The sequence below is a fragment of the Prinia subflava genome, chromosome 7 (genome assembly GCF_021018805.1).
Source record: "Prinia subflava isolate CZ2003 ecotype Zambia chromosome 7, Cam_Psub_1.2, whole genome shotgun sequence".
Lineage (NCBI taxonomy): Eukaryota > Metazoa > Chordata > Aves > Passeriformes > Cisticolidae > Prinia > Prinia subflava.
Genome location: NC_086253.1, coordinates 11882884 through 11904278, shown reverse-complemented (window position 1 = coordinate 11904278; position 21395 = coordinate 11882884). Strand labels below are relative to the sequence as shown.

General features: G+C 39.0%; 1 protein-coding gene across 1 annotated transcript; it reads right to left on the bottom strand.

Moving 5' to 3' along the window:
• Positions 1-292: 292 nt before the first annotated feature.
• On the bottom strand, positions 293-20341 carry C7H4orf50 (chromosome 7 C4orf50 homolog). Its single transcript, XM_063401189.1, has 7 exons — positions 20245-20341; positions 18320-18466; positions 13716-13892; positions 11445-11501; positions 10868-11050; positions 2010-2252; positions 293-668 (listed from the first exon to the last, which is right to left on the bottom strand). Exons 1-7 carry the CDS (start codon positions 20338-20340, stop codon positions 294-296), a joined length of 1278 nt encoding a protein of 425 aa, XP_063257259.1. The 5' UTR covers position 20341; the 3' UTR covers position 293.
• Positions 20342-21395: the final 1054 nt, after the last annotated feature.

The window sequence follows — 21395 nt, the reverse complement described above, 5'->3', positions numbered from 1 at the left end:
CAGTTTCAGTCAAAAGAAAATCAAATCACCAACAAAAGGTGAAAAGAAAATGGGGAGGCGTCCTGGCTAATGAAAAATCCATGTGTTTCAGTGATCTCAAATGCTCTATGAAATTTTGATCATAAAAAATACCATACTTCTTTTCTATGTAAACTTTCCACTCATCTCAAACTACTTGCTAGGCCATGCTAACAAGTAAAATATCTGTGACTTTAAAAAAGTTATTAGTACTTTTGTATCAATGGGAAAAATCACATTGCTAAGATGTTTACCTTGTTTTATTTCTCCAGGTTTTATTCTTTCCCATGCAGCTGATTTCTCCCCACAGGACATCGACCTTTATTACTTGCTGACAACACGTCTGGCAAATAGCTTTCTGCTGTGGTAGCTGAGGTTGAGCCATCTGTTTTTTCTCTAGAGAGCCATGCCTTATTCATGGTGGCGTTTTTGTGTTTCATTCCCTGGGGAACAGCACCTGCGTGCTGATTTCCCGTTTGACCCCAGAACAGATCCCCACGTTTGGACACGCGGTCCCTCCCCGCACCGCGCTCCGGGGGCACCGCAGCGTCCTTCACCCCTGACCGCAGGGGCCAAGGGGCTTCCTCGGGCACCACGGGCAGCCTGGGACCAGCCCACGGGTTGGAGCTGCAGGGGACAGCTGAAGGTATCTGAGGAGGAAAGAAGAACACAAACCGTGACCTTGGATGTCGCAGTGTGTTGCTGCGTGTTTTATGGAAATGGGACGCTCTGTGCATTGTGGCTGATTTCAGCCTCAGCCTCCCATATAATTGTACAAGAGACCCATTCCTGCTTTCACTGGGATTGAATTAAAGCTCATATGATTTATATAAAAAAGTAACCTCTGAGTTCACGAAGGTCAATCAAAGAGCTACTTGCATTCTGCTCTTCATAACAGTTTTCTTCTATGGCCATATTTTCACTTCACAGAATCACAGAATCCCTAGGTTGCAAGAGACCTTCAATACCATCGAGTCCAACCCATGCTCTAACACCTCAACTAAACCATGGCACTGAGTGCCACATCCAGTCTTTTTTCAAACTCATGCAGGGATGGTGACTCCACCACCTTTCCGGGCAGACCACTCCAGTACTTTATTACTCTCTCCGTGAAAAACTTCTTCCTAATATCCAACTTATATTTCCCTTGACACAGCTTGAGACTGTGTCTTTTTTATGTGTGAGTGTGAGAGAAAAGGAGGAGGAAACTTGATTTGAATTGTTACATATATCCTTTGGACAAAGTAACATGTTATCAGAATTCTGAGTCACCACTTCATTGCATAATAAATTACTTAACTAAAAGGAAATCTCAGTATCTTGCATATTCTTTTCATTAATGCCAAAAGCAAATTCTTTGCTTTTAATTGTTTCATTGCATTTATTTTAATCCAAGATTATAAATTAAATTCACTAGAGTAGTATTTTTAACTATTCTACGTAACTGGCTCCAGTAACTGCATATTTGAGTTTTGTTTCCATACAAGTATGAAGAGGTTATGCTGTCTCAGAGGGCTGAAATCTCTTGCGTGTTTAGCTTAGCAGCAGACTGTTACAAATGCAATTGCAATTGATCAGCTCTGTTCTTAACAGGATTCCTGCAGTTAATGGAAATTACTATAAAGAGCTTCAGGGCATAGGAATAATTGGATCACTAAAAAAAAAAAAAAAAGAATTGGAGAGGAAAAAAGGTAAGACAAGATCAACATAACAATTTTTTTTTTAAACACCCAACAATCTGCAAAGGTTATCTTACCATAGAGTACACCATGATGAAAACAAAATCTTTTAATTATTTTTACAAGCTCCGAGCCCTTCTTAAACAATGGGAAAAAATGCATAATGACAAACATTAAACATTTATTATTGTTAGCTTGTCTAAACTAACAATCAACTGTGCATTTCTGGAAGGAAACATTCAAACATCTGTATCTTCTGCCAAGAATAAGAGACTTCACTAAACTAAAAACAGTGGGAAAACTTTGACTGACCTGGCAATTTTTGCGATGGTTTTCTCTTAGTTCTTGACGCAAGGCTGTGATCGTCTCTGGGCTTGTTCCTCTGACAGAAGAAGCAGCACACATGTTTGGGGTGATGGGAGAACTGTGGGGGCCCTCCAGCCCTGGGTGAGAGTCTGCAGATCCTGCCCCAGCCATCCTGCTCCCCTTGGCATGTGCCACACGATCCTCTGGCTGTCCATTTACCTGTGAAACGTCTGTGGAGGAAGGCAGCAGCTGCAAGAGAAAATAGCATTTTAAGAAATTCAAGACAGATTAGGTTTTCCAGTGCTGCTCATTTTGGATTAGTGGAAGCCATTTGGATGAATTCACTAAAAGAAATGTTCACAGGAATTAACTGTAAATAAACTACATTTAGCAAAATAAGGAAAAAATAACACACCGATTATTTCAGATGTGGAGCATCCTTGCATCTCTCTAAATAAAGAATCCTGTATTCAACAAGTCATCCTCAAAACAAAACAAAACAGGTCTCTAAGATTTAACTGCAGCTGAAAATATGCCTTGAGGTATTAAGAAAACTTAGATGAAAACTAGAAAAATATTCATAATTTTAAAAATTATCTCAGTTCTCTTGAAGAATCTCAAAATTTCTAACAGGATTCTTTTACACACGCAACTAATTCTCTCTCCACACTTCACAATTAATTCAGGTTTGTCTACCTATGAATGCTCAAGAAAGTTAAGCTGAACGGACTCCAAAAGTGTGTCAGTTCAACTGCATGAACTCTTAGGCAGACTCTGTTACTCAAAACAAAAATAATATTAACTCAGTTGATCTTATTTCATCTCCAAATCAACTTGAACACCACAGCAAACTGTTCTTTTGGAATATCTGCACTGAGCTGCAGACACATTTAGGAGAGAAATGGCAGTTTAATTATGCACGTGTTCATAACAGCTGCAAGCAGGAGTAGATCTCCCTGAATCCTAATTATTACTACAGGCAGTAGCATTTTATCATTCTAAACCAATGTTATTATAGCTACCAGATCACTGTTGCCTTTTTTCTTGCAATTGCAAGCCTTGCCATTTCAGCCTTTTGGCTTTTGAAGAGTTATTTATTTATTTCTAAAATTAATACACCTCACGATGTATTAACATCTCATTCCAATTACTCCTCTTGCAAAAGCTCCAGAAATGCAGATACATATATATACTAGGTCAGAAAGAATTACTTAAAAGAAAACACATTTTAGTTAAAATAATATATTGTTTGTGCTCTGTGCACCTTTACTGAGTTTTAGCTACATCACTTGTGTCCATTAAAAAAAAGAAAAATCAAAGCTGATGCTGAAATGCATTAATGATTGCATTACTGAAATGCAATAGCAGTGTAAGATTGCTCTGAAATGACCCAACAGAAAAATGAGCATTCATTGACAAGCTCTGGCATCTAAATAGATTTCTATTATGACATGAAGAAGAACACACGGTGTTTTTGTTGTTGCCATTTCACCTCCTGTTCTTGGCTCCCCACCACGAGCAGAGGGAACCAGTTCTGATGAATTGTGGCCACTGGTCTCCTTAAAGTACCCACCACAAGCACGTGTGGCCAGCTGAGACCCTGCCCAGGAGCAGCTACCACCTGGACCCTTTATTTCATGCTGTTGCCCTTTATTTCAGGCTGAACAACAGGCCAGGGAACAAGGCAGGCACATCCAGGAATGGAAGGACCACTCATACTTGTCAGTTTGGGGCACAGAATTTAGAGTGCCGCTCTTCCCTAAAACATTTCCTTTCTCCATGCTGATTACAGAGGGAGCTGTGATACTATCTGGATATTTCATTTATTTAAGCAAGGTGCTGTGAATACCCAAACATATCCTAGCATTGCAGGCATAGATCAGTTGGAAAGTGAAAGCTGTACATTTCGATGTTCCCCTCTAAACACAGGAGCACAAGGCAGCTCCACAAGTCCTTGGTTTCTAACCAAGGTTACAGGGCATATCTCTCCCCATCACTCACAAAAATGCCAGCTGGCTTCAAGTGATGAAAAGTCAGCCCTGAAATGTTTTGAGCCACGAAGATATCGGATCTAAAGTTATTTGATGAGAATTTCCTCACTACAGGAAGCACAGTTAGAGGCATTTGTGGTGATAGATGAGAGTGAGCAGGAGCAGAACAAGTTCTGGAGCTCAATGACCCATGCAAAGGCAAATCACTGTCCTGCTCATAGGCAGGGGAGCTGGTAAAGCTGCAAGAAAAAAACACACACCCAAATCAAAGCTGTGACAGTGGCACAAGTCATTTCTAGAAAAATAACCTCCTTGCAGGGTCATTCCCTTCCTTCAACTCTTTACCCCACAAACCATTTTGCCTCTTGGAATTAGCAAATTCTTCTGCAGTCAAAGTAGTGACATTCAGCAGAAAGCAGGGTTACTGCAAACCCCAGTGAGTGAAGATGTTACTACCCAGACAAAGATTTCACAGTACAGCCTGCACTAGATTTAAAAGTTGGTATGATTCTCTCAAAAGACTCATCTCTGGTGTGTCGTAAGACTAGCACTAAAGATTGCCTTTCCTATAGCACTAAGGGTGCAGGTAAGCAAAATTCTGGCTCAATGCCCAGACATTAACTTGTTCTTTTTCAGGTTGGTTTATTCTTATTCTTATTCTTATTCTTATTCTTATTCTTATTCTTATTCTTATTCTTATTCTTATTCTTATTCTTATTCTTATTCTTATTCTTATTCTTATTCTTATTCTTATTCTTATTCTTATTCTCACTATATTTATTCTATTTTCCTATTTTTTTGCTAATTTTCCACAGATTACCCCACCTAGGAAGAAATGCAAATATTGTGATATTTGACCAAACTGAGAAGAGTATAAACTTACATAATTCCAAGTTCTAGAAAGGATTACTATTGAAACCAAAAAACATCAGCTTCCCCCAACACTACAAAAAAGTAAGACAGTGGTGTCAGAGAGAAGATGAAAATGTTTTAATTTATCTGCATATCTTTAATTGTACATTTTATGTTAATCTAAATTCTATCATTTATCAGAAAATAAAGGAAGGTTAATTTTAAAGCCTTTTTTAGTCATGGCTTCTCCTGTACTGTCATGTGCTACTCTAAAGAAATGCATGCTGTTGCCCATGAATTACAGTAAAAACCATTGATAAAATATCAGTATTATGCAGTCAGGAAATAGATCTAAATCTTGTAAACTAAAGCAAATTTTACTTTCAAAGCACACTAACCTTGAGTAAGAACCTGCTCCTCAACCACCGCAAATTCTTGAGATCCCGTCTATCCACACAACCACTTACATAATTATTGAACAGCCTAATCAGTTATTTCACTGGAAAGGCTGGGCTGCCACTAACTTTTTAAAATCTGTATTTCCTTCCTCTCAGTATTTTTAATAATTTCTCTCAAGGTCAAAAATAACATATCTCTCAGCAACGGACTTTACCTACTTAAAAAAATTACTAAATAACTAATTCCAGTCCTTCATCCACTTGGAATTCCAGTGATTCAAGGCATGTTTTTTGTACTGTCAGGTAAAAAAAACCAAACCTTTTCCTGAAAAAAAAAAAAAAAAAAAAAAAAAAAAGCCTTGAAAGATTCCTTGCTCTTGATCAGCCTTGTCCCAAAAAGGCTGAAAGCCCAAAGTTAAATTCCTTCTCCGTTCTGGGGGCAGGACTCATTGAATCAAAGCATCTCCCTGGCACCCTTGACAAGCACTGGAGTCCAACTTCCACGGCTCTTCCAACCTTACTATAGCATCACAGGATGGGTGAGGTTGGAAGGGACCACAGTGGCCACCTGGTCCACCCTCCCTGCCCCAGCAGGGCAATCCCAGAGCCCATGGCACAGGATTGTGTCCAGAGGGTTCCTGGAGATCTCCAGCAAGGGACACTCCACAACCTCTCTGGGCAGCCTGTCAGTGCTCAGCCATCTGCACTTACCTAAAGCAGGTAACATGGGCAGGATAATTCCTTGGAAGTATGTCTTTCTCTGCGTTAACTATGAAAATAAATAGACAAACTACCACAGGTGACTGTCAGAAGTACAGACATCATATAGAAAATATATCTCACCCTCAGTGCCAGAAAAGCCTCTGACCTTAACAGCCACACACAAATCATTTTAAGGAAAGCATCAGAGAACTTTATTTCAGACCTATTATCTTCAAGTATGATTTACTGGAAAGCAGTAAGTGATTTCTTGCAAAGTAATGAGTAGAAATAAAAACTAATAAACAAACAAAAAGCATTGTTCCACCAAAACACATCTCAGAAGAAATCCCTTGACAGAAAGAAGAATTAACTATGCTGCTCTGCTCATTTAATCCCTATTCTGTAAAACAATTCACTGCACTGGACACATTCCTTGCCTGGAGCTTTCCATCCATAAAGTTTAAGATGACTGCATGAAAAGCATTAAAACCCACTCCCATTTATCCCTACACTCCTTGCACAAATTCCCTTTCAGCCCCAAGAAACGAGGGCAAACAGCCACAATGGTTTCAGATCCACTATGGAAAGAACATATAAAATATATCATCAAGCCAAAGTGTTCCAGCACAAGAGAAATTGAACGAGCAGCATTTTCCATTACAGACATCCGGACAGAGGCGGTTGGCTCAAACATTTGAGGGAAGGAATCAAACATACTCCTTTTTCTCCACACCTAGCCCAAAAGAGAGAGAAAAGGCCCAAAATATTGCACAACTGTGCTGGCTGGGCTGAGTCCATGTGAAAGGGGAGCCAAGCTCACTTGCTCCTCTGTGTGGTTCTCTGATCCACCAAAAGCAGCATGGACACTGCCTCATGTTCAAGCCAGCCAGACTGGGTAAAGCCTGGTTCTTAAAATGTAAGCAGGCCCCTAAACTCAGGAAAAAAATCGATCCTCCTCTTTCACATGTCCCATTACTCATCTGGAACATCTTTTCTCTTGCTTCCTACTTTTACCATCCTGAGTAAAGCAGCTGTTGCAAAGCCAAGCCCCAGTCTTTTTTTTGTTAGATGCTTTGTGAACATGAACATCCAAGATCAGTTGATGAATGCTGCCCTGTGTTCTTTTCACTGGGAAAGGCAGAAAAACAATAACTGTTAATACCATCCATGAATTAATTCTAAAAAAGCAAGAAAAGAAAGATGAGGCCAAGGTCCTTCCAATTAAAAAAAAAAATCAGCATTCAAAAGGAGGTGATTAAAATGGGACACGACAAAAGGTCAAACGTGGACACAAATTCTGTGTCTGACACTGGGCATGTGAATCCCAGCTATGGCACTGTGCCAAGTGCCAAGTGTACCCGCTGGAGGCAGCCCTTGTCCCAGGAATGTGTCCTCTTCAGCCACATGCTTTTTATTTTCAGACACAAGACAAGGTTTTAAAATATTTCTGTTGCCAAAATTTATTATCGCTCCACTCTGAGGGCTGCAATGGTTCTTAAGTCTTTTTAAAAGAGAATATGTCACAAAGCTTTAGAAATCAACTCCTTCGTGCCTCCAAAAATTTCAAGTCCATATTAGACATACATTGTCATTCCAATGCCTGTCCGAAAGATGATTTTTTTCCAAGCTGAGAAGCAGCATTTGTTCACCATCCTGCACAGAATTTTTGCTTTCACCACAGTGACATAGGTGGTAGATGAACAAGAATCGAAATAAAACTCCTTATGTCCAATCATATATCCTTATTATTAAAAAACCCACTAAAATTAAACTAAATTATACTAAAATGCTCAATTAAACTAAATTACAAATAAAGAACATCATGGTGTACCGTTTTATTGTGAGGAAAAGTAATTCAAAACTTAGTCCTCTTTACAAGGACTTATTAAGAGAAGAAAAACTGGCTTCCTTTTATGAACAGATTACTTTAGCATATATCTGGCCTCACTGAGGAGTCCACTGCTGGAACAAAATTATGAGATACTACATGATTGAAGCAAATTTTATTTCTCACTCACAAACATTTGAATGTAATGCTGGCCTGTGGAAATAAGCAAGAATGACAAGCCTCAAAATGTATGCTGCTCTGTGAACTGAACTGATGGGAGTCTTGAGTTAGTAAAATGAAGCCATAGGGACAACAGGGGTTTCTCATGTCTGAGAGCAGAGCCTTGAACACCGAAGGGAAGTCTGGAGAGAAGCTCCAAAGACAGTGGGGTTGGCACAACACCGTCTTCATGGTTTAGTATTTTAATTGGGTTGAAAATTAGGGAGAAAATACTTCTGGCAAACAGAAGGAAATGACCAACCATCCACTGTGTCCTGAATAAGCAAAGAACTGAGGTTTGCCTTGGTCTGTGAGCACGGGCAACTTGGTGGTGCCCAGAAGTCCCCCACTGAAGCTGAGGCATCCCAGCACGCAGCTGAAGCAGCTCTATCCCCTCTACATGTAATTCTATGTACAGATGAAAGCAAAAAAAAAGTTCTTAATAGAACTATGAACCAATTTTTTCTCTGAGAACATGACAGAGTTTTTTAATGAACTACAAAAGGCCAGTGACTGAATTGAGTACAGAGGGGACCCCTTCCCTTCAAAAGGATCTGGATCAGCTCTTCATGCATCACTGCAAACTTTGAGCTGAAATTCATCAGCAACTCAAGGCACAGAAGTTTGCTGCCAATGTATGACAGGCTTCCATTTGTTACTGGGTCCAGTAATGAGTAAAGTCAATTGCAAATCTTTAATTTAAGAAGGAAAATAAAGGTGAAAAAATCCACCAGTTTTTTTTAATAGTAGAATTCAAATGTTAGAATGCTGTAGGAGTGAAAGACTGAGCAGAAGGAAGGAATGAGCTTTTAAAGGAATTTTATGTAAGAGGATGTTGGGCATAGCTCTAGAATCTTAGATGGGAAGTCCAGTGAGAATAAGAGTTGAAAACCAGAAATAAAACTTGCGAGATGAAAAGTCAGTTCACTTCAACGTATGTCTACAGAATTCAGTACAAGATCTTTCAAACCAAAGGAACGCATCACATAAATATGAAACAGTCTCTTTTTCTTTCTTTTATTGTAACCATTATTAAATTAGTAGTAGTGAAACTTGGACATTTTTTCATTGAAGAGTCTTCCATTGGAAACTTAATGTATAGAAATAAACATTTTTCATGGGAACAAACAACTCTTCCTTGGTAGGAAAGTTTTCCCCTTAGATGTGGAACTGCTATTCACAGATCAAAGAGCCTTAGTCTCAGCATCAAGACACCCAGGAAGAGCCAGTTTGTTCCCTGCATGATAAAAACCCCCAGGCTTGAATCCTATTTGTGCCTGAGCCTAAGTGACACCTCTGGCCACTACTGAACACCATGGGAAGGGGCTTGTGCTCCACTCAGTATGAACAGCTAAATATCTATCAAAGAGGGGGATTTAATGTGGGGCTCCATGCTGCAGATAAGTTCACTGGCTATCAGAATATATATTTAATCTAATTCTCTCTTGTTGAACCTAAGTTTTGTGATAATTGAACATTTTGGGAGACGGTGTGAGTGTGAACAGTATTTTGATATTTATTGTGTTGGCAAGCTTTACTACTGCTCATCTATCACAGTAGTATCTGAGAAGAAGCCTGGAGGCAGTGGAGTACTATTCCCCTTCTGACAGAGGAGTTCCTGTCACATCCACCACTCCTGTGCAGTGGGAGCTTGGTGAGGCACTGGTGGACCCACACGTGGGGTCCTCAGAGGAGACACAGCCAGACACAGAGTCCTGTCCCACCCTGCAACCAGGGATCAATCCACCTTCTCCTTAACATGCAGTTGAATTGCTTTGTGCCACAAAAACAAGTATGACTGAGTGATAGCTTGCAACATTAGTAACACTGTAAGAATTAGCACTATCAACATGATACAGAATACCACTCAGTGTGTAAAAAGGCAAAATCATCAGAAAAGTAAGCCTGTGGATTTAGTATACTACTTGCCCATCATGAGCATCTTCTGCTAGTGAAAATGTCAGCTGTCATAACAATAAATTTTTATGTATTCTCTTTGCAGTGCATTGTGTTAGCTGAAGTACAATATAGAGTATAAACCAATATTCTGTGTTCTGTTGTGACAAGCACACAATATTACACAAATGTGTAACACACAGCATTTCCTCCCCCTAACCCAGTTTTAACCAAGAAGACTCTACTTGAGTGTACTTGAAACAAACATTACCAAATACCGTTTGGGTACTTTTACAGACTTCAAAAAAAAACAAGAGACTAAAAATCAAAAGGAAAAAGAACTTGTTGATGGACACTGAAGTACTGCAATGGAATTCCTATTTCTGCAGGTTGCCAGATTGAGATTCTTGTCCTTAAGAATGTCTTCAAGTAGGTGCTACTCCAAAATTAGGAAGTTTATTCCCACCATCCAAGATATTAATGACAATATTGAATAGAACCAGGTGTGAAACAGGCTGCTTCCCACGTTTGCCTTGCCAGAGAAACACAAGTGACTAACTCCCTTTTGAATACAAATGTCCACTGAATTAAGTCTTAAAATATTCACTGTTAACCTTTTTTCCTGACTTCTTCAGAAATCTGAAACAATGTATTGTTCAGGAAAGAAATGCAAAATTCATATTTAAAATGAAATTGGTAATGTGTGCTGCATTATCCAGCAGATACTTAGCCAAAATATCAGGGGAGTGTTTCTTGCATGGAACATTGATGCACTTTGCTTTAAGCTCCTGAAATTTAGACCCTGCCTGCAACAACAGTAAAATAGCCAACTCCACTGATTTGTCTGAAGCTATCCTTATATTAAGCAATGAAATATATTTTATAATTACATATTAAGTCTCACTAAATACTTTGAAAACCTGCATTTAATTCAGTAGTGGACACATGAGGATCCTACTAGGAAGTACGAGCACTTACCTCTTGCTCACACATTGGTGTAAAAGCAACCGTGTACTCTGCCAGGGTCACGTCATTCACCAAGTTCTTCATCTCTTCATCAAATGCAGAGTTAATGAATCCTTGCCTGTGGAATTCACCATGCATTCTCCTAATGAAGCTGTTCCTTTCCTGGCACTTTTGGGTGAGGCAAGCCAGCTTAGCCTGTGTGTCATGAACACAAACATTCCTTGGTTCTGTCATTTCACTCCCTGCTGAGACTGCAAGATGACATTTTGTGTCTGATCTGTAATTCCCCACGTTTTGACCCAAAGCTATAGATTGTATTCCTATGTCTCTACATTATTAGATGCCTCCACACCTTCAAGTGCAATATATATGCACAGAAAAATGAAAAGAAATATATGTGCAAGGTCCCCCTTTGGATAGGCTGAAAATAACCTTGCAATAATGTCAGTGAGCCCTTGCCCAAGGTGAAGCCCAGCAGCATCCAGCTGATCAGGGACAACTGCAGAAGGAAGGCACAGACACAGCAGCCTGTAAGCAAAGGAAGAGCCTTTGTGTACATCCTGAATCTGTGCTCAGGGAAACACTGTACCTTCAGAGGAGCCAGTGTCAACTTCACTTCAGACTTTCTCTTCTGCACTTCTTTCTCCTGAAAGGTTGAAAAATATCCTGCATCAATTTATTCAAGAATCACTTTGAAACACTCTAGCAGTTTTTTGATATTTGTTTCAGACCTGACTCTGAGTTGTACACTTTGCATATCTGTGTGACCCTGTATCACAAACAAGATCAACCAGTGTAAGGCATTGGTTGCACACAGATAGGCTCTGGCATACAAACACTGCCCTACTCACATTAGCACTGGTCTCAAAAATTAGCAAAGGCTTTTGGATGTTCTTAGATGGAGCCTCAGATCAGTGAGGTTATTTAATCAAAGCAGCATCACAGTAAAGACTTGGTATCCTTCATTATGCACTCATGTTCATATTTACTCTGTGAATCTTCCAAAACAGTCTTTGGGGAAAAATTTTCCCTTTCCTCATTAATATTATATTGTCAAATTAGAGAAAAGAGGAAGGATTTTCTGTATGTATATTCTACTCTGAAAAGTGAAAATCAACAATCTTTTACTCTGACACAGCTGATACATGTCCTCTACTAGGAGGTGAAGCAGGGTGGGCCCGATTACTTAGTCTGTACCTTATGATTAAAATCTACTGATGGTAACCCTCTTTTCTGATTAGGCAGAAGAAAATACAGTATCTTGCCACATAAAACCCATTACAATTATGAATCAATACAGTATTTTTGACAATAAAGTACAGATTCCTTTGCATTTATTTTGCCTCACAATTTATATTTCTATAAAGTTTACAGTAAACATATATTCATCATTAAAAAATCCTCCTTTATGGGAAATCAGTTATGCTGAAAAAGGTCACATGGTCCTCAGCTAATAAATTGTGGGCTTGGGAGGAACCAGAGCAGGCAGGACAGGGGAAACCTGTCTTTACATTGCACTAGCACTGGGGGAGAAAAGAAAGAGCCGGCAAGAGGCCCCTGCACTGCAGATATTCAGTTCTTGATGAGGCAGGGAGCAACACATCTCGCTGATGCAATAGAACAATTAGGATTTGTCCATTTATATGGACAGCATGTATCACCCTTTAATCACCTACCATTTGATTGATAGGACACCAGACTCTCCAATACAGTTTCATTTTACCAGCATCATTTTTCTAAGAGGCATCCCCTAACCCATGCCTGACAAAAAGCACTAACCCTCTTTACAGGACTGGTTTAGAGCAAACCACAGCACATGATGAGGCTAGGAAAAAACAAAACAAAACTACCACCACCAAACAAACAACAACAAAACAGAAACCAAAATTGTAGAAAGATGGGTTAGCTGTGGAGAAAGTAGAATGAAGATTGTTCCCAGTAGGGAGAAGACAACAATCCCTTGTATTTCAGAGTATAGACAGAGGAGAGGCATGTCCTACTCGTTGTATCAGGCTATAAAGAACAAAGAGCATATTGAGAACATGCCATTTACTAGCTGTTTCAGAGCCTGATGGGCAATTCCAATTTGGCTCACAATGTAACTACCATCCTCTTCCAAAATATAGTTCCCAATAGGAAAGAAAATCTAAGGGAAAGAAGTCCTAGGAGGAATTTGTTTCCACCCAAGAGCTCAGTAGCTGTAGTCACACTTAGAGCAGCAGCTTTGCTCTCACAAAGTTTAAGGCAGCAGCTTTGCAAATCCTAATGTACCTGCCCTGGTTTGCCAGGTGAAATATAATGCACAAGTGTAAAAAATGCTTGTGTAAGTACATCTGTGCATACTTGGGGGTCTCATCAGAATAGCTATGACAAAAATCCAAACCACACACCTATCTGAAAATGTCTCACTCAAGCTCTTCATGGGTAACCCTAGCAGATAAACCAAAAAAGTTAGGAAAACTCTATCAAAATTCTGTTATTAGCTTGGAGTTTCATAATCTATTACAGCAGAACAAGAGAGTTGGGAATGTTAAAAAATCCTGGCAATTTAAGCCAAGGAGGTGGCTCTGTAAAGAATTCCAGCATGACTGTGCTTGCATTACACTATGGGGATTAATTAGAGCAGAGATTGAACTTTCATGATCATCCACCATTTTTCCATAACATGGATCACTCAGGCAGTTTACATCTTTTCTCTATTTCTCTGAAGTCAGGAGTTCTTTTATATGCCTGGAAACCATTTAACTATCCTCACATTCAGTTCCAGGAAAGAAGACTATTTTGCTTCTCCCCTTCAAAAGAGAGATGTAGAATCTGAAGTCTAAGCTCACATTTAGGCACACAGAAAGCAACTTTTTACCTTTTCATATAGCTGAGCCTGAAGGCGTTCCACTTCAGTTTGCAAGTCATGAAACTGATTTTGTAATGCAGCCTGGTCTCTGAGCTGGGCTTTCAGGGTCAACACTTGCTGCTCTAATCTCATATATGCTATTTTATTCATCTCTTTTTCCTGGGCATCCTTCAATATGAACTCAGGCTAGAGAGAAAATACACAAATTTTCAATTTAGGTGTATAAAACAACAAAAATATTCTTAATCGTGTCTTATACCATAAAGCTTCTCAATCAATATAACAGCTTGCTTCTTTTTGTACATCATAAAGAAGCAAGCTGTTGTAAAAATGTATGATTCCACAACTTCACAAAGATATTAGCACTAATGTTTTGCACTAATTTAAACTCTTTATATGTAAAGAGTACTTGACCCCTGTGAGAACAGGTATAGAAGTGGATGTTCACAACATTCAAGGTAAATATATGTATTGTAATGATTTAACAAATGGGAAAACTGGACAAAGACAGATGAAGTGACCAACCTGTGGTTACACAGTGGGCAAGAAAATAACTCAGAAGTTCCCAGTCTCCTGCTTCAGCAAGAAGCTATATAATATGTGCCTTGTTTTTCTACATATATTTATCTCGGAGAGATAATTCCACTCTCCCAAATATTTATTTGTTCTGGAAGATTTTTAATACACTAATCATATCTTAAGTAAAAATATCTAAAATTTTTTTTTTATATTAAAATGTAAGAATAGTGATACAGAAGAAGTGGAAAGAGAAGCTTCTGAATTTAACTCTTCCTCCCCCACTCTCCATTTTTTTTTCTCCCCAATTTCATGCACTCAGATTGAAAGGATTAGTGAGAGCTTTAGATTGATGGTCAGCATCAAAAGGTCAGCTCCTGTCAGTGACATTGCCTGATTAAACATACAGTTTTAGAATAAGGAAAATCTGAAGGAGAAGGAAGTATCCTGAAAAATACTTATGCTATTATATTAAAAAAAATTGAGTTGGCATACACAGCTGGTCAAGACTTCTGATAAGTATCAGTATATAAGCAACTCTAAAAGATTAAGCTAAAAATTATAGTCCGATCAATAATATACTGTGGTAAACCATGTAACTTTCTGACAAAACAGAATGATGTTTGATTTTAATGATTAAAAACATTGATACAACTGAGAGAGAAGCTTATTCTCAGCCCTGATGCACACCACCACAGTAAATTTTCCCCAGCCCTTCTGGCTTTGACACCGTTGACTGCAGCACACCGAAGGCACGGTTCCACAGGGAACAGCAAACGGAACTGAGATCTCATTACTCTGCCTGCCACCCATCACTGCAACGCAGAGAAAAACAGAAATATGACCCTGTCACAGTGTTCCTCCGAGTGAAGAGAGTGCTCTGCACAGCACTGGAGCAGGTCAATGCTTTGTACCAAACTTTTTGGCTCCCTCTTGTGTCAAGAGAACAATAGGAACAGCTGGACACACCGAGATGGATTAGACCAGGCTGCAGGGACAAAAGCATGAGGGTGAGGCCATGGCATGGTATTTCCCTCATCTTCTGTCTCACATGAAAAGTACGTTAAAACCAAAAGGGAAACACTCCCTAACTGAAGATGCTTTATGGAAAAGAAAAGGTGGGGAAATAAAACAACTGCCTGAAGGTTAGAGATAGAGAACACTTCCCTCTTTCCTTTTGTATTTTGCTGACCTGCCAGCAGTTTTCTGTAGTTTCAATGCACAAATGAGGCACACAAGAATTATACATGAGCACTTGTCAGATGTCCCAGTTTGCAGTGACCATAGGTTATGTAGTTAAGCTCCAGAAGGATGAAAGACCCAGCAGCTGGGACTGGAAATAACCGAAGGATAACTGAGCCTACGACACAGCATTTAACACATTGCAATCCTGTAAAACCTGCAAGATCACTAGTCTTTGAAGTTGGTGCCTAAACATTAAAAGTAAAACCAGTATCTTCCTCTTCTCATGTGAATTGTGCTTGTCTGAAAACCCAGTGAGAAAATGAGAAGGAATATGACCTTTTTGCTACAGGCCTTTTTTGCAGACAGTCATCAGGAGTTCACTGGGGAAGCTTGGTGCCTTATTTACTGTGTGCACTTCATGCAAAACTCCTCCATAAATTTTTAAAGCTGTAAACAGTACCCTGCCCCCTTCCTGCTCACCCCCGTATTTCTCTTAAATTCAACCACAGCACCACTGAAGGCCAGCTCAACACACCAGAAAACTGAACCAAATACTCCTAGGCTAAAGCATATTTCACCTGCTAGCACTTCACTGAAATGCAATCCTAGCAGTAAGCTTCAAATACATTATCTTAGCTCTCTTTTACTTGCAATGAACAATATCATGACAGCCTGATGGAGTCCCAGGTGACAACTAGGATCCCTGGGCAGCAGGGCCTGTGGAACATAAGAAATGCAAAATGTTCTAAAAGACACACTCAAAACACAGCATATTTCAAACCCTTTGGGTTCTAGGCCCGGAGTGCTCACATCTTCACTTATTTCAAGCATTGCAGCAAGAGGTGTTCCAGAAAAATGAAGTTTAAAACAGGAAAAAGCATAAATATACAGTGGTTTACTGTATAAGGGTTTATTAGTAACTCTGAGTAATGAAAAAGAGTTTTGGTCAAGAGTGGCAAGTAACTGAAAACAAAAACTGGATCACCAGTAAATAAAACTGCCCTCAGGAAGTAACATGATGCTAGAAAAGTAGATCATGATCCTTTTTGTGACAAAAAGGATTTTTCCTTTTTATTCAAGAAAAACCTCATAGTTTAAGGCCTTACACACACCCACTATCAACAGCTTCGTGTATATTAAAAAAGTTTATTTTAAAAGTGAATTATTGAAATAAAGTTGGCCTTTGCTAAGATATATCTATTTTATTTTCTGTTGTACTACTTGTTAAATTGTGCCAATAAAATCAATATTATTTGGTTAAAACATAATGAACTTGAGTTATGCAGATAATTAGTTCTGCCATCAAACAGTGCAACTGAAGGATAAACCCAGTTCTGTGATGTACAGGATCTGCATCTTTGACCCTGGAATGAGACACCTGTACTCAAAAATTTGACACTAAGCCTACAAGCAATTCAATTGAATGAACAAGTCAGACCTAAATCAAACAGCATCACAATAGTGCATAAATATATACTACTGATCAATAAACACGAATTTGAAAACATAAGGTGTTGGAGAGATTTAAAAGTGTCAGGGTTTTTCAGCAAAAGGCTGACCTGCACTTTTTGCAGTATAAAAACATTCTGTCAAGGCCTATGAATTTTATTCCCATGTGAGTCATAGGAATAATTAATGTCTTGCTTCATTGACCAACATAATAAACAATAATTGTCGCAGACTGTCCCTAAACAAAGGATTAAAGCTCCATTTCCCAAAAATACACCCAAAATCTTAACTGCTAGCTTAAACAAAACACGTGACACATTTCTTTTTATTTTCAAACACTTTGGGACTTTCTTCGTGCTTGAAAGAGATTCTTTTGTACTAGGATGCTGCATGCCAATACATCACAACAATATGAAAAATCTGTACTTCTTTTTCCTTTAACAGTCAGAATTCAGCTGTCTAAACACCAGCCCATACTGCCACGTAGGGTGCACAAGCTAACATGAAATAGTTGTCATGGATATCCAGCCTACATCCTCAGCCAGGATGCCCCAAGGCCTTTAACTGGGATAAAGTGACATTTAGGCAACTGAACTGATCTCAGAATCCTTATATTTTCCAGTGTTTGTTTCTATTTTCTTCTAGAGCCATATCCATCCAACCTGCTCAAAATGAATTTTCAAATATTTGTAGACTGCTACAAATGTGCTTTTCCAGCTGGTAGAAATTGCATATTTCTTCTTTGCAGCTTACCAGTAAAGGAGGGCAGAAACAATTTCAGGGTTAGCTGAAAAGTCTTTATAAAAGCTGCTTTCAGAAGATTATTCAGTAATTAAAAATCTTTCCATAAAACACTTTATTTTGATGGAAAACATAAACCCGTATCAAGACAGAGAACCATCTGAAAATTAAAAAAGGTTTAATTTACAGCAAAACCAGAATTTCTATGATACAAACACCTTCCAGTGAGACTCTCCTCCATGTGATAGAAAGATTTCCTGGATTTTGGGGCCACATGTTTGGGCCACATGCATCCATTAAAGACTTTGACTTTAATCCACACCATCTGTCCACAGTGTCATTTTGCCTGTCCAAATCCAGCAATCAGGGCTACAAGGCCTGAAATCAGGGCAAAAAGGCCAAATTCTGCAGACACTGCAGACTCCTCCAAGGTCTTTCATTAAGGCCACCTGAAAATGACTTTGGCTAAACAGAGCACAACAAGAGCCCTCCTAAACAAAAAAGGGAAGTGTTTATAGTGCCTATGCAGAGCCCAGACTCTGGACTGTTCTGCAGACAGATGGTCTACCTTGCACAGCATCTGCTCCCTTCTAAATTTCCAGTGGCTGGAAAGGCTCTACACTGGCTTCAAATCTATTCCCAATGCCAATAATGGGTGTTTCTGCAGCCACAACACTCCCTCCCAAGGAACATGCTTTTCTCCATGCCATTTATATACATACCATTAATCTGCAGTGCTGCTCTCCCTGCATTTTGTCCCCAGCTTCTTGCTTAAGGCGGTCTAATTCTGAGAGAGCCTCCATCAACCGAGTTTTGGTTTCTTCATACCTTGTTTCAGCAAAACCAAGTTCTCTGTACCACTTCTGAGCCTAACAGAAGAACAAAAATTACTGAGTATAATTAGTCCAGCAGTGTTATCCTTTTTCAACACCAGACTACAACAACGGATTTGAGGCTGCTCTCTACATCATGGCTTTTGAATTGTCATAAATTGATTAAAATAAATGAAGTTATACAATACACTACAATCTTATCATAAGACATTAATGCAACTCTAGAAGTATGTCCTATAGAATGTCTCACTAGACCTATGCCAAAAATAATATTTAAATTTATTTCTAAATGTGAAGGTATCATGGATATTCTGAATAAAGTTTTAAAAAGCACACATGATTTCAGAGATTACATCTTCGAAAGCCTTCAGAGCAAAGTGAAAGCAAATTTTTTATTAGCTGGTCAGGGGGAAAAAGTTTTCATGAGAAATATGTCCTGGTTTCAACTGGGACAGAGTAAATTTTCTCCTTATTAGCTGGCACAATGCATTGCTTAATTCTGTATGAGAATCAAAAAAAAAAAGTCAAAAAGGAAGAATGCAAAGAAGGGGGAAAAAAGCCCTCCATATATCCACCTTTTAATTTTCTTCTAGGCTGCCTTTATTCCACTTAGACACATTAACTGTAGTTTTGAAAACAAAAGCAAACCCAAAAACCACGAACAGGCCCCTGAACAGCTCAGCTGGTTGCCTGACAGCAAGCTCTTTCCTTCATATGATATATCATTTTTCTCCCTTCTGGAAGCAGAGGTTTCACATTATTTTAAGTAAACTGAAGAAAGTATTTTAACACACAACTTCCTTATAACACACAAAAGGATTAGAAGGACCCAAGTTAATCATATTTTACAAAAGAAATAAAAATAAAACTATCCCTTTATGTTAAAAATACAAGGTCAGAAGTCCTTGTCTAACCATCCAACAGTCATCTAAATCCATCCCTTCATTCCAGTTGCCTCACTTGAAAGCTGGGAAGTCAAAGGACAATAATTTCATACAACCACCACAAAAACCCTGCTGCTATTTTTCTTTTACATACTCAACATACGTGTTGTTGTCAATGGTTTGTCCACAGGGCGTGCCAGTGATGCCTGTTACAACCCCATAAATATATACTTGCCAAAAAACCAATATATTCTGCTTAGAGGTGCATGGAGTGGAGATTGCCTCATGAAAAATAGGAATGTGAATATTTAGTGCATTCAGAAAGGGACAACATTGAAAGCTCCCTTGGATGGTGTCCAAAGTGCAGATTTACCTCCCAGAGACACAGAACTACCCATCCACACGAGTGTCCAAGTAGGTGGAGCTGGACTTGGTGTTTGCCACACAGCTGTGGAGAGAAGGGGCAGCACTCCTGGCAAAGCCTCTGGACACAGCAACCCCTGACAGTGCCAGGCTGCACATACCTGGCTTCTCACTCAAAAACTGCTTTCAGTTCAGTCTGCAGTAACCCTCAGTGCTCCCACTGCCTGCTCCCTCTCCTTATTCCCAGTGATGTGGAGGGGAGCAGCTGCCCAGAGAGGGCCAGAGATGCCCAGAGATGGCCAGAGAGGGCAGGTTGTTGTGTGTGCCTTTAACAGGACACACAAACTCTGCCACAGTGCTGCATCAAGCTTCACTTGATGTTGTGGCCAACCCAGAGTGACTGTGCCATTCATCACTCAAAGATCACAGGAACATTTTGGTTCTGTAGATCAGAGACTTCCCTGTTTTGTAAAAGTGTTAGAGCCTGGCAGAAAGAAGACAGCCATGTAAGAAAACACAAGAAAAAACAAATTTGCTCTTCAGAAGTACATCAGAGTAGAAGGTTACCTCTTTTTTTGATTTTTCTAATTCCTTTTGCTGTATTTTTAGTTCCTCTTCTGCCTTTCTGACTTGCTCTTTCATCATATTGTAGCTTTCAAACATGCTGCCCTGGACAGACAAAAGACATGATGACTCCTCTCACCTGTACCAAATGGCACACAGTCTTTTATAGAACAATATATGGCTTCCTCCTAAACTACTACAAAAAGCTTGCATAAAATCAAGGTATTACACATAAATATTCCCCTGTTGACTGTTCTCAAGTGAAGTAGTAATTCTGCATTTATGAGTATATAGTAATATCCATAGAAATTCACTGTGATGTAAGATACACCACTACAGAGGAACAACATGGATGAGAAATCCAACATGAATAAAGAGCCTGTCTTTAGAGATATGTTTCATATGCATAAAAAAAAAATAGACCAAATCAGAATAAAAAGTAGTAAATGAACATGTCCACACTTTTCACCAAGACATGATTTTTCAACATTATAACAAGTTTCCTTCTGTTAGGAGAATTTGTGATAGAAAAAAAAAGCTTCTTGTAAAAGCTCTTACTCTTGCAATAACATAAATAATTTTTAAAAAGCTGGAACAGTGCAGTCTTTTAAGTATTATTTTTCACTTTGTAGCTTGCTGTATCATTGTAACATTCTCTAATACAACATTCAAAAAACCCCCTTCTTTGGCATTTTGCCTTCTATTTCAAAGTTAACTTCAGCACCTCAGTGTTAGAAGTTACAGTTTCCTCTATCATAAATTCAGCTTTGCCCTACAAATGATATTTGTATCTCACTTTCTTTAGAAGATCCTGCTTGATAACATTCCTTACTGTTATGATTTACCTTTTTCCCAGGGGAATAATGTGAAGGATCCATAGCCAGAACTCCCTGTTCTTCAGTTTGTATTACTCTACATGCAGTTTCAACTTTCTTTGGCTTAAGATCCGGCTGTTGACTTTCTTCTTTTAGTTTTACTATATTTTTCTTTGTTCCTATACTTTTCTCTTTTCTCAGCTCTTCATAGGTGAAACCCAAAGAAGACATTAATTCTTTTAAACTTTTATTTTCTGAAATAAAGTTTGCATTTGCCTTCTGAAATTCATCAAGCTGTTCTGAAGTTTCTTGCTTGATTCTGTCTATCTCTCTTTTCAG